Raw genomic sequence first — 13494 nt, 5'->3', positions numbered from 1 at the left:
CGGTTGGACTGCCAAAGTCCCACGAGTGGAAGATCTTCGTACGTTTCGTCATGGCGGATGAGGAAGACGTGAGATTACATCAGAGATGTGTGATTGAATTTTGTGTTTCATAACATTTAGCGAGTTTCATTTCCATTTTTTCCAAGATTAACACAAAATTCAATCGCACATCTCTGACGTAATCTCACAGACAAATCTTCCTCCCCCGCCACGACGAAATGTACGGAGATCTTCCACTCGCCGTGACCGAACAAAGAAGACTATGGCAGTCCAACCGCAGCTTCAGACACACGTCTACCTACGGGGGTGAGAAAAACAGAGGCAGTCTCATTACTTTTCAATCAGCCCTCGATCGTCCATTTCTGAATGAGCCCCATAGGGCCTGGTGAAGACTTGCACATAAGTTCAATTACACAACATAAAGATGCTTCATGGTGTAAAATGACTGAACTGTGGACAACTTGAGGACGTATAAAAAGCCGCGTATACCTTGTGCTTCAGGCCTCTTAGCTTGGCGGTGAGGAGCGGGGACGTCAGCGTGCAAATGCAGTAGTGTCAGGCAGTGAAGACGCAAGTTTCGCACACCCCTTGGGGATTTGTCTTATTTGGAGTGGCATGGATCCTGCACTACGTTATCTATGAGATGTACATTTTACACCTCCATAAATCGGAAGGTATGGGGATGACGATGATGATTACTGTCACATCTCTGGATGCAACTATACGATAGAGTTAAGGTTACAGGTATGTCATGGTGCAATTCAAAAACTTCAGGTGTGAAAACACAAGTGGGCAATTGTATCTCTGCTTATCTGCGCACTACACCAGGCCCATATACGTATTATGACTGTAATAATAACCATCTACCTGTACAGTACATAGAGGCCCTGATTCAGACCCGGACGCTCTGACAGAGCGCTTGCTCTGAATCAGGGCCGGTCTTTTTCTTTTTTAGAATGGTCTCCTGGCCGCTCACATAGCTGTGGGTGACCACCCACAGCTATAGCGAGTGGTCATGATGATGGTCGCGATGGGCTTGCGACAAGACCCTTGTGGTAGAGTCTCGTGGCCGCAAGCCCCAGAGAGATTTTGGCTCTAACAGAGCCGAAATCTCTCCCACTGAGATCACGAGTGATGTCAGTGGGGCCGGCCCCAGACGGAGGCGTTCTCATGGGAACGCCTCCGTTTGGGCAGCCGCCCACCAAAGGGGGCGAGCTGTCACTCAACATCGACAGCACGCCCCCTTTGGTGCGAGACCCGGAGCGACGGATTGCCCGTCGCTATCCGGGTCATGCACATGCGCACGACGGAGCCGGCTCAGTCGTGCGCATGCGTTCTGGGCCACCATCGACCCGGTTGCGAGTGCCCAGCCTGAATCAGGCCCAGAATACCATAGATAGCTGCTCTCACCAATGTATGTGGCAAGAGGTGCAAAAATGTACTTAAAATTTTATTGCACATGTAGCATTCAGGGATTGGGATTGAAATGCCGGCGGCTGGATCCTGACAAGAGATCCCAACTGGGGTAGGTAAGTATTGTAACCCTCCCCTAACCCTCCTTTAGTGGTGCCTAACCCTAACCTTCCCCCCCGGGGTTCCTAAACCTAACCTCCCCTTCACCCCAAACCTAACCCTCCCGGGGGTGCCTAAACCTAACCTCCCCCAGGTGGTGCCTAACCCTCCCCCTAGGGGTGCCTAACCCTAATCTCCCCCCCCAAACCTAACCCCGCTAGAGTGCCTAATCCTAACCCCCCCTGCTGAATTCTGGCACATTCTCTATGTACTGTGTGTATATTATGCAGGGATTATCTGGACCCCACAGACAGATGTCTCAGGTGCCAAACATTCTCCAAACGTATATATACAGTATGACGACATTATATATATAATATATACAAAAGACACCTGAGCAACAGAGCTCGCAGTCTGTGAAGTGTAAATAATCGGAAGTAACATTTTGGAACATTTCCTTGATATTGGTTGGGTTAGAATAAGCTATAAATGAATTAACTCTTTAAATCTGACGTTCCTGTTTGTCACATCTGTCCGCAGAGATAAAGATTAGGAGATGTCCACTGTCCGGCCATTTCATTGGGTTCTGCAGGGAGTTACTATAAACGGCTTAAGTGCAAACTGAAGTATTTACGTATTGGGGGTGTCATTGCTTATCACAGCCCCAGGCAGCAAAGGCCAATGAGGGTGCATGATTTCGGCATAGCCATGGTTGATAACAAATTGGATAATAGGAAGGCCACACGTGCCTGTCATCTGATGTCAGCAGTATTAACATAATGAGAATCCATAAACGTTTATTACGCCTGCAGTCAAAGTATCAGAGTAATATATATTTTATTGCGCATCTATCGCGGGGAGATCTGCTGTGCCTGAGCCGGCCAATACTATTTAATATCGCCCCAAAGATGCTGGCAGGCAACGTCCAAAAGGAGACGTCGTTTTTTTTTTCCTCTGCCCAAATGTTCCCCAGATTCCTTCTCACACACTGGATGATCCTGGGGGGGTATATTTACCAAAGGTCGATTTTTAATCGATTTCAAATCGATATAAATCGATCAACGTCGAAGTTTGTGTTTTATGGGGCTAAATCACACATTTACAGCACTGACACTTAAAAAGCCAAATCAAAAATTGTCTGTTAGTAAATGTGTGATTTAATCAATTAAAATCGACGTTTAGTAAATATACTCCTAGGGTTGGCTGTTTGTGAAGGCTGCCTACATAAAAAAATATATATATATAGTTCTACCATCCGTGTCATGTAGAGTAAGGGCAGGATTTTTGAGCAAGGTCAATCGTCCTTATGCTCCCGGCTCATTTGGAATTTCCCATATGCCATTAAAAAACCAAAAACAGAATTTCTTTAGCTTTGCTTAAAAACGCGCCATTTATTTTCTAATCGTTTATTTGGCGTCCGTTTCAAATAACTGCTTGAGTCGGACTTGCCCAAACTCGGAATACTTCTCCGAAGCCCCTGCAATGCCATCTCTTCATCACCATTCAGACAGCAGTAACAGTTGCTGCATTAAAAAATAAAAAAAAACAAAAAAGAAATTCAGATCTGACTGGATAACCGTGACATCTGACAAGTGCAATAAATATCCCTGTCATGTGATAAGACAGTAATTGGCGTCTGGTGTAAATAACAGAGATAGATCCTTCCCGGCTGATTGGAATATTGTTAGAGCGAATGAAACTGTTATTATCACACATTGCTTAATGCCGGCAGACCTTGGTGAGAAGAATCAGTACGGCTGTCTGTAGGCAGACGTTAGTATAGATCGTTCAGCACCAGCAGGTGAATATGGTGATAGTGTATTGCCTGCGTTTGCTGGCTGGGACGTTACAGTGAATAATTAACGAACGAATGCCAATTAACGGGAGGATTCGATTACAGACAAGCGACAATGTGGCTGTAGTAAAAAATATGCAAAATAGTGTTACTGTCAGCTGACGTGTCGTATCAGCGCAAGAATCTGTCTACACAAAAGCCAAATACGACGCAAGTGGCAATTGTTGTTTCTTTTACACCACGTGATATTTTGACTGCATTTTTTTCCTGCCCTGGTCCGAATGGAGCCTTATGAAGTACAGGGTAACAGTGCTAATTACTATGCCACCCTCGGCGTGAATGAGAATATGAATGACTCCCCAAAATGTTGCTATGGAGGGCAGAAACGCCTTGTTCTGCTCCTGGCTGTCAGTGCCCTGTCATATTAGCTGCGTGACATTAGGTCAGACGAAAGCATCTACCAGCAGCCCCTATGTCCATAATAGTAGCAACATGTCTTGAGTGCTGATAGTCAGTGATCTCCATGAGCAGATCTGTAAAAGCTGCGGGGAGCGTTTGGGCGGCCTCAGCTTAACGCCAACGCGCTGCAAGGAGGCGCAATCACATGACGTACCCGTAGGCAGCAGCGCTCTGCGCGTGCCAAGTCTGACATCAACAGAGATGGCTGCATAGTCCTCCTTAGGAGACACCATGCTATCAAGAACATGACCAGTAAGGGGACACTCGTCAAAAAAAAAAATAATGATTTTTGGGACATAAATAGTTTGCATAATGCACCACCTAGCCGGGTTTACTGTATAAATGATGCCCTTTACACTTTAGAATCTTTCGGGGATATATTTACTAAAGGTCGATTTCAAACGGTTTTAAAATCGATTAACATCAATGTTGTGTTTCCGGGGATAAATCACACTTATACAAATACTTAACAAAAAAAAAAAACGATTTCAAAATTCTCTATTAGTAATCAAAAACAATTAAAATCGACCTTTAGTAAATACAGTATACCCCTTAGAGTAGACTCTGAAGTGTAATATTATCCATAAATCAATATAAATCAGCAACTCCCTCCTTGAAGCTAGGATTATTACACATGAATCATACACAGTTTTATCTCTGTTTTTTTGGGGGGTCTGAGACCTTAGTAGAGAAATATCTGTAGACGCACACTTCAGCATTTATATAATAAATCACACGGAAATATCACAACAAATATAGGGGGTCTATTCACTAAGCCTTGGAGTGAGATAAAGTAAAGAGAGATAAAGGACCAACCAACCAGCTCCTAACTGTCACTTTACAGGCTGCGGGGTCTATTCACTAAGCCTTGGAAGGAGATAAAGCGAACGGCGATAAAGTACCAGCCAATCAGCTCCTAACTGCTATGTCACAGGCTGTGTTTGAAAAATGACAGTTAGGAGCTGACTGGCTGGTACATTATCTCTGTTCACTTTCTTTCCTATCCAAGGCTTAGTAAATAGACCCCTGTGTTTAAAAAAAATGACAGTTAGGTGCTGATCGGTTGGTACTTGTAAAATCTCTCCACTTCATTTCCATCCACGTTTTAGTGGACAGACCCCATATAATAGCAGAATGGAGACACAGTAACCTCTGTACTGATCCTCACCAGGCTACCTATTCGCTTTCGGATCTAAAGCAGCAGTTTGCCATTTGGTAGCTTGGTACAAGCCTTCGGCGACTGATAAAACCGACCGAGAGCTCCCAAGTGAAGTGCCAATAGGAGACAGATTCCCTGAGGTACGCAGCAGGCTATATGGAAAAGTTTCCTACGCTGAGTCAGAGAATTCCCTGTAATTGCATTTTCCTGCTGAGTGAGGGATCCTGCCCCTGTTGTCGGACCCCCAGCCTCCTCTCTCTCTCCGCTCGCTCGCTGGTTCCTTTCACAAATGCAGTCTTGTGTTCCCCGGGAGCTCCAGCAATTTGCATCACAAGAGAAATGTTTTTATTTGCCACGTGCCCTCTCCCAAATCCATTTTATCTGCTCCTCGCATGGCGAGTTTTCAGTGTCGAGGCGCGTGTTAATCTGCCTGGGAAGTGTTATGAGTCCTCAGCGGTTGAAAGGAACCAAGGTGTTATCTGTATTATGCACACAGATGGGATATCTCTCTGGATCGAGAGGGGGCACAGAATGCAAACTGCCGGTGTCTCCATCTCTTTCTGTACTAATCTCTTCCCCTGTAGATTCCCTATTAAAATTTCCTGACGGGTTTAATCTATTTGTTCCCAGCGCAGCCCGGAAACCTCTGCTGCTCACTTCTTGTATTTTTGATTTTACCGTGATGCCACAGCCTGACTGCTGGAGGTTTGCAGAACGATGAACAGCGGCTGTTATTTACCCGTCTTTTTTTTCCCCGTGACATACTACAGCCCTTTGTGATATTTTGTCCATAAAATGATAAAACTCTCTTAGTTGACGATCCCTGGGTCCTAATTTTCTTTCCATTATCTTTTGACCTCCAACCATATATACAAGACATAGAAAGCAGCTGTCAGTTATTCCTTGCGCTTAAATATTATTTAAAATAAATTAAAAAAATAAAAAAAAAAGAATTTTGCGACACTGCTGCAGCTGGATCTATAGGTAAGTGCCGGATGTACATGCTGCCATTATATCTAAAACCTAGAACTTTTCTGTACCCAACATTCAGAGTAATAGAAAGAAAACATCCTATTTTTTTATTTTTTTTGTCTAATTCAGTGGTTTCTAAACACTTTTACGTGGAGCCCCCCCCTTTGCACTAACATACAACTTATTACATAGTAAGGCTGAGAATCAATTCAATGCTGTCAAATCTATTTTGCACAAATCAATTTGCCGCACACCCTAAAACAAAAAAATAAAAAATAAATCAAATGCCACAACCCAGAAAAAAAAATAAAAAAATCAAATGCCACAAAAAAAACCTTTTGATTAAAAAAAAAAAAAAAAAGAAGAAACTTTGCAAGAGTTTTAAAACAAAGAAGCCGAAAGGATTGTCTCTCCCTTTGTGTCACACAAACACACACACATCAGGTAGGCAAGAAACCCCACCGATGTCTATTATTGCAGGGATCAGACGACCCCCTGACATATGTCTTATGGCAGCATGCACCAAGTACATCTCTGCTCTGTGGAAGAGACAAAACATCACAGCACAAGAAGAAATCCGAAGGGATCTCCTATTATAGAATGTAAGCAGGTGGAATGCAGCACGTACAGAGCTGGTGATAGTGCATAGCCAGCCTTACCTCTGTTTCCAGTCGTCGGACCTCTCCTGATATGTGACTGCTTCACCATTCACTGTGGTATATTTATACACATAAGGCTCCCCCACCTCTCAAGCACTCACATTGCTACTGTGTGTATCCACCCCCTCATGTCTCCTGACTGTATGGCAGTGGAACTCCAACACTAATCCACTTACCTCTCCCCAGATTTAAGTTAAGACAACGTCAACCCACCCCTTACTGGAAGTTGTCAGGATGGTCATCGACCTCCCCCCCCCCACACACACACACACACTTGAAAGTGGCGCAGTGCCCGCCTTTGTCAGTGGCAGGACTTGCATTGTTGGAGGGGCTCGGGGATGTTATTCTGTAGATTAGGCAATTAGTCTCATCTCCCAAGAGGGCAATGCCTCTATTCTCCATGCACCAATGCCCCACTAACAATGAATGAATAGAAGCGGAAGCACATACGAATGGAGACAGAATCATTGCCTTGTTCAGTGGAGAAATGAAAGACGACTCAGCTGTAGGACGCGGAGCTTGGTCCAATATTGGTCGAGTTCTCGGGTCTGCTTACATCTACAGTAGGGGATTGGGACAGCCCAAAATGACAGGCAGTGTAGGAAATTCACCTTATCGGTGACAGGGGCAGTAAATTGGTTCTGTGACTCTCCGAAATTTATTTGTAGAGAAAATAGAGTAAATGGCTTACGCTGGGATAGTCCAGGAAAATTGGACAACGGGGGGAGCCTTGGTTTTGGTAGACTAACAAACTGGCTTGTGATGGTGAAATGAAAGGAGTTTGTTCTAGAGGTTAAGCACTAAACACATCTATTATAGGGATTCCTAATCACTTATAGGAGCTTGTTCTTGTGGCATATTCATTTACACAATCATATACTGGACTGGACTGTAAAGTGGTGATTGGTATACAGTATCACTGCTTAGATCGTGCAGAGAGAAAGGGGAAGGCGGGGGAAGATAGAGGTAGCCACTCTCTGAATAAAGGTCCTAGTTGAGCTGGCCATACACTATCCAACTTTTCATCCAATTACAACGGAACAAATCTCAGCAAATTCAAGTCTGCGTTAAGACATTTCTACAAAGCAATTTGCTCTATCTGCCCACTGTAACCAATACACCTAGCGTTTTTGTGCTATATGGTTCGAGAGGGCATGACTTAGATGTTGAAACTGAAGTGTGCTACTGTGAAGACTCCAACTTTCTGTCCCTCCAGGGAAGCCTCATTCCCTGTACCAAGATGGCTGCCGGTGATAGTACCGAGCATGCATAGCGCCATCTTGTTCACAGTGTCACATTGGGAGATGGCTATCCATATAGAGACCCTAATTTACCAGCAGATAGTAACACTGTTTCAGCAAGCCTGCACCGCTACCCACTAGCAGCATACGATCACCAGCTGGTGAGCTGAATGATACCCCGCTCCACTCCATCTACCAGTGTATACAACAGTGAGTACGGCTGTTTGTTCCTCTTCTATCTTCAATAAACCATCACGACTTGTGAAATAACTTGGTTGTTCATAGTTTATCCGCTGGTGTGTGCCTAACTACTCTGCAACATCAATACCAATAGACACACATCATTTCCAAAAGGCTATGGCCCCAGGCACCCAGACACACAATCCATTAGGATGCCTGGAGCAGCACACAGATGCCATCTTAAGCACATGTTTAGTGCCCTAATACTTACTGGGGTAGATGTATTAACTGTCGAAGTGGAATCAGCGTACCTTATGTGCGCTGATACCGCTTATCCCCCATGTACGATTGGGGGTTTGGGTGGTAAATGACAGGTACGCTATCTACAAGCTAGCAGCGACAATCGGCAATGCTATGCATGAACGGTCAGTTCACCTGACCGTTCCGCCAGCTGCAGCTATCGCTATCGACAGCTGCAGCCTGGCGATGTGCTATCCCCACAGCAGGGACAGCGTTATCCCTGCTGCGGTGGCTGCCAGCTCCAGGGCTGCACGCGGGAGATCTCGCGATACTTGCGACATCCCGCACATGCTCAGTGGAGCCGGGACTAAGACACAGCGCATCAACACTAGCTTTATACGCTGTGTACCCAGGCAAGGATCGCCGGAGGGGGGAGTTATCACTCCCCTGCTCCAGCCAATGAGATGTTCATTCATACTCACTGTACTGTACTCACAAGTCTTGCAATTTCTGAGACAGGTCAGAGCTGCTGTCATTGTGCGTGAGGGGCCGATGTTCTCCGATGGTACTGATGTATACGCAGGGCTGCGCGGTATTACAGATGTGAGGAAGTAGCAGTGGGCATCTCCATGCTGGCTGAGTGGTGGCAGAGTCCTTAATTGAGAAAAAGCTATATAAATAAAAGATATTATTATACCAGCTGCCATTATCTTATGTCTCAGATAGTGTCTGTCTACTTCTATTAAATAATTAAAAAAAATGCCTGTGGCAGTCGGGTTTGGGAAAGTGCCCTGCTATTATTGGCACCGGGGCTGGTTATACCCAGGTTCCACCAATGTAGTGCTAGCTACGCTAAAATCTAATTTTTCCCCTAGTTTTTGTGGTAACCAGCACTGGGCTGAAAGCACCTCTTCTGGTTAGAAAGTGTGTGGTGAGGACCCGTACTCTTGTTTTCTTTCTTTTGTTTTTCTAACATGCATAATTAGCCAGACAGCCTCCCATTTTCTCGCTACACTGATCAGTAACGATTTACCCAACTTGGAGCATCCGTTTTCTGACTATTTGCGGCAATCAGACGATTGTTTGCTCCCAAGCACTGCACGATTATCGTTCCAGCTGACCAACCAGTTGTCTGGTTGTAATGATAATTGTATAATGGGCCTAATTCAGAGACGGACGCTGCCACAGCGGCGGCGTTTGCCCCAGTGTTGTCTGTGTATTTTTAAACAACTGAGACTCCCATTTGGGGCATCCTAAGACAGTGCATATCCATCAATGTGCGTGTTTAGGCATCGGCGCACCATTAACACTTGCACCAGGCCCATGGCTGGTGCAGTTTCTCCTCCTGCAGAAGCGGTTCAGCGTCTTTGAATGCGGCTGTCTTCAGTGACATGTCTATGGCATGCCTGTGTCAGCTTTGGCACCCCCATCCCCCCTCCTCTTAACTCCCAGGAATGTCCAGATCCTGTGGCCGATTCCGTACCGCGTTTTGCCTTTAAAATGATTGGCGCTTTAAAAACATGGGAAGACTCGCAGGAATTCCTGCAGCGGCACCAATTCGCACCCTATTACATAGTCCCCTGGGTTTGGAAGTTTACCATTGATCTTAATTTGGGCATTGGGGACCTATAGTGAATGTGAGAATCTTGTGTAGACAGGAGAACCCCACTAACATGTGCTCCAGAACCCCTACCATGAACTGCCTGGTAAGGCTCTTACTTTCCAGCAAACTGTAGATTATTTTTGGCAATAGTTTTTTTCTTCCCACCCTCCCATAAATCAGTGTTGTGAATTGCTTGAGCTATTGCCCCACAAGCAGTTCCTTGCATCTCTTCCAAGGCAGACTATAGTGTGACTCAAGTCAGACTTGCCATAGGTAACAAGTGTCCTCCTCGGGATGGCCTGTTATACACATATACACACAGAAGTGCCATAATCTCTCCTTTCCTTTACGGTACACTTCACATTGTGTCAGGGCTTGTTAACAGCCATTGAGATCTTCTTATATCCTTAATCTAATTGATCTTTTTTTTTTATTAACCTTTCTCGGAATTGCTCCGATAGTTCCTTTGAACCTTTGTAATAAAAAGTTTGGAGAAGCAGCTAAGTGAGGACCTCTCACGCCAAGTGTTTCTTCTTTATCTTGAAATGAATTGAAACACTAATTGTACACAGGTGGGATCCATGCAATTAATTGTATGATCTCTGAAGATACAGGATTCCGCTAATGTTTTTTTTATAAGTGAAGAGCTATATAGTCAATTACTGTGTTTTTATTATTATTATTATTACTATTATTATTATTCTGATCAGTGATAAGAATTTACAAATCTATAGGAAAAAAAACACGAATAATGCCAAAAGTGCACCTGGCTTCAAAGGACAGCAGCGCAGAGAGCATAAAGCATATATGACTAGTGACCAAGGCCCTGACAAGAACCATTTCTAGTGGTTGTAAACATTAATATCCAAGTTATATGGTCGGGCTGTCTACCCGCAGGTGATCGTGCTTCTCTGTCTGAAGTGTCAGCATTCTGAGGTATTCTCTGACTACATAACATTACTTGGAAATTCTAGTTCATTATAAGCACCATCGGAGAACCTAGACAAGGCCATATTACCAATAAGGCGGATGCAGGTACAGCCCCAGGCTTCCATATAAAAATAGGCCCATCGTCATCATGGTAAGATGACGACCAGCGGTCAGCCATACATCATAATCATATTAAAATTGTATTTTCTATACAAAATGATGCAATTTTTCTGCTTTTTCATACTTACTACGTATTCAATTTGAGGCGAAAAGTCCAGACTTTTCGCCTGCTGGACTTTTCGCCTCCTTCGCCTGTTTTCCAGGCGGAGAAGTATCGCATGCGTGCCCGATATTCCCCATATTCAATTTGAAAGGACGTGAAAACGGGACCCGGCGAGACTTGAAGCGACGAAATAAAAACGGGAATTTTCGAGAAATCATCCTTGGACCCTCCTAAAGATGTCCAGACATAGGGGATCACTATGGGCACCCCCGTTTTTGCCTGCTGAAGGGAAGTCAGGTTTTTAAATAGCCGTGGCAGGTGCATAAATGCGGCTTTGAAGGTGATACAAAAGAGCATTTAGCAATTTTTTTGGGGAAAAATAACTATGCCCATCAAATTTGGGGTACATGGAAATGGGTGCAAGCATATTTTTAAGTCCCTAAAATGATTTAAAAAAATTCTTCAAAAATACACCTGCCGCTACTACCCGCAATGAAGAAAATACCTGCCGCATACTTTGGAACCTCTCTGGATTTAATTTTGCTATTTTACAAGTGTTTTCCCTTTTTTTTATTTTTATTTTTGAACCCCAAAAATTAAAATATATTTTTGGGGTGTCCCTATTTTTTTAAAAACTTTTTTTTACACACATTCTTTTTAGGGGGGCATTACCAGGGATGCAGGCTATTTTTTTTTAAGCCTGCACCCCTAAACTCCAATTCTGCACTTTTTTTTCGCCAGCTAAAGGCTGGAGAAAACTTATCACCGTTTTTTTATACCGGCGAAAATTCTTTGTAATTGAATATGGGGATAATGACAATAGGCGAAAGTGACATCATCGGCGAAAAATTATCGCCGATAACGGGTTGTCGCCTGAAATTTAATACGGGCCTTAGACAGATATTGGGGTCAACATGGCATCAACCATGCCCATACAGCTCTGGCCACACTCACACAGCTCTGATCACACCCACATGGCACTGGCCACACCCACACAGCACAAGTCACACCTCCTCCGCTTCTCACTATAGGTTCTACATCATTTTCAGCCCCAGGCCCATGTGACCCTTAATCCGGCCCTGAAGCTAGTAAGGTAACGGGACAAGGTGTAGGAGAGATACAGCTATGTAAAATGTGCCCCCCTAAACATAGCAATAGAATCTGAGCATATCCAGTCATGCTCGGTCATGAAGGAGGACACCTAAGCACGGAGTGCCTGAAGCATGGGGAAATTACAGCCTCGTCCTCTTATGGGCACCACCAGATGCCCTGTGTTAGGCTTAAGGGGGAATGTAAAGGAAAATGTGTTGACCAAAAGGGGACATGGCTCAAAAGGGTTTGTGAAGGTAAATTTATTGGCCAACAGCAATGACCCTGGGTGGTAACCCTTCCCATCTATTAGTTAGAGTAATTTGCGCAATATATAAGAATGGCGCTGCCACAGAAGTGCCGGGCATACAGCCTGTACAGCCGCCCAGAGTGCAATGCTCTACTTCCTGGTGCCAGCGCCCCACGGCATCATGTGTTCAGGGGGTGGTGGCAGCACAGAGCCATACTCCGGCACAGCTTGAACCTGATCTCGATGTCTTGTTGCCTATCTACAGTTATGGCTTGCTGGGGCTTGCTGGTAAAAGCAAATGTAGCATTAGGATAGCTCTCCGGAAGAAATGGGATCTCTGCAATGAAGCACTGTAGGTTATGTGAGATGGAATGACAATGGGCTGATTTGTTAAGAGACTTTGTAAGGACCTCTGAAACGTGGAGCAAATTTCATGGAAGTTACTTTCAATTTGACGTTGCTGGTGGAAAGCCAAACGTTGTCTCCTGATCTTGGTTGAGTGGCAGATTTACAGCACTTTCTTCAGCTCGTTTGGATGGGACGTAACTTTGTTAATAGCTTTGCAGACTTTGGACCAGTTATGGTGTCATCAGCTGCTGGCAATGAAGAGACGGATGCACCTGGGAGCAACAAATGAGTATCGGATACAATAAAAAAAGTTATGAGCAAGCAAACGTAGACGTATGAGTGTAAATGTATAGGAGGTGGCCTGAAGCGAACGCAAAAAAGGCGTGTTACGGGAGTGCCACAGGCGTGTCAGTAACGTGACTGCGTTCCGCAATCGCAGAGCCCCAACTACAGAGGCCATGATTAAAGAAAGTTCGGAGAGAGACACTATGCCAGCCATAGGGCATTAGTCTCCGATGGTCATCGCCATGCTGCGCCGATGGTGGAGCGTTTCAATTCAGCGGCAGATGTCCACTGTCCACGAACATTGAAAAGAGGGCGTCTCAGGACTTGCAATGTCCGGCGCTCGCAAGTACATAAGGGGAAGGCGGACGCTGGCATATGCATTACTGTCGCAGCAATGAATCTGAAAGAAAGTGCAGCTGCGACGGAATTAGCGCCCTCCTGTTAATCAGGCCCTTAATGACCGGAAGCCATGGCAATTATCCAAGCCCAGAAATCTCTGGTTGCCCATTTCAGTTTCTCAAGAACCTTTTCAGGACCCGTATGAGGTTT

General features: G+C 44.8%; 1 protein-coding gene across 1 annotated transcript in view; it reads right to left on the bottom strand.

Annotated features, from left to right (window-relative positions):
* Nucleotides 1-6655, bottom strand: part of PNOC (prepronociceptin) — a 198049-nt gene extending 191394 nt beyond the window's left edge. Inside the window, exon 1 of the mRNA XM_088447530.1 lies at nt 6557-6655. Within this exon, the coding sequence (XP_088303656.1) occupies nt 6557-6605 (49 nt within the window). The 5' untranslated portion in view covers nt 6606-6655. The remainder of the gene's footprint in view (nt 1-6556) is intronic.
* Nucleotides 6656-13494: the final 6839 nt, after the last annotated feature.

Source organism: Taudactylus pleione, unplaced genomic scaffold (assembly GCF_031769625.1).
Source record: "Taudactylus pleione unplaced genomic scaffold, aTauple2 ptg000434l, whole genome shotgun sequence".
Classification (NCBI taxonomy): domain Eukaryota; kingdom Metazoa; phylum Chordata; class Amphibia; order Anura; family Myobatrachidae; genus Taudactylus; species Taudactylus pleione.
The sequence above is the reverse complement of the archived record's forward strand: the minus strand, read 5'-3'. Positions and strand labels throughout refer to the sequence as shown.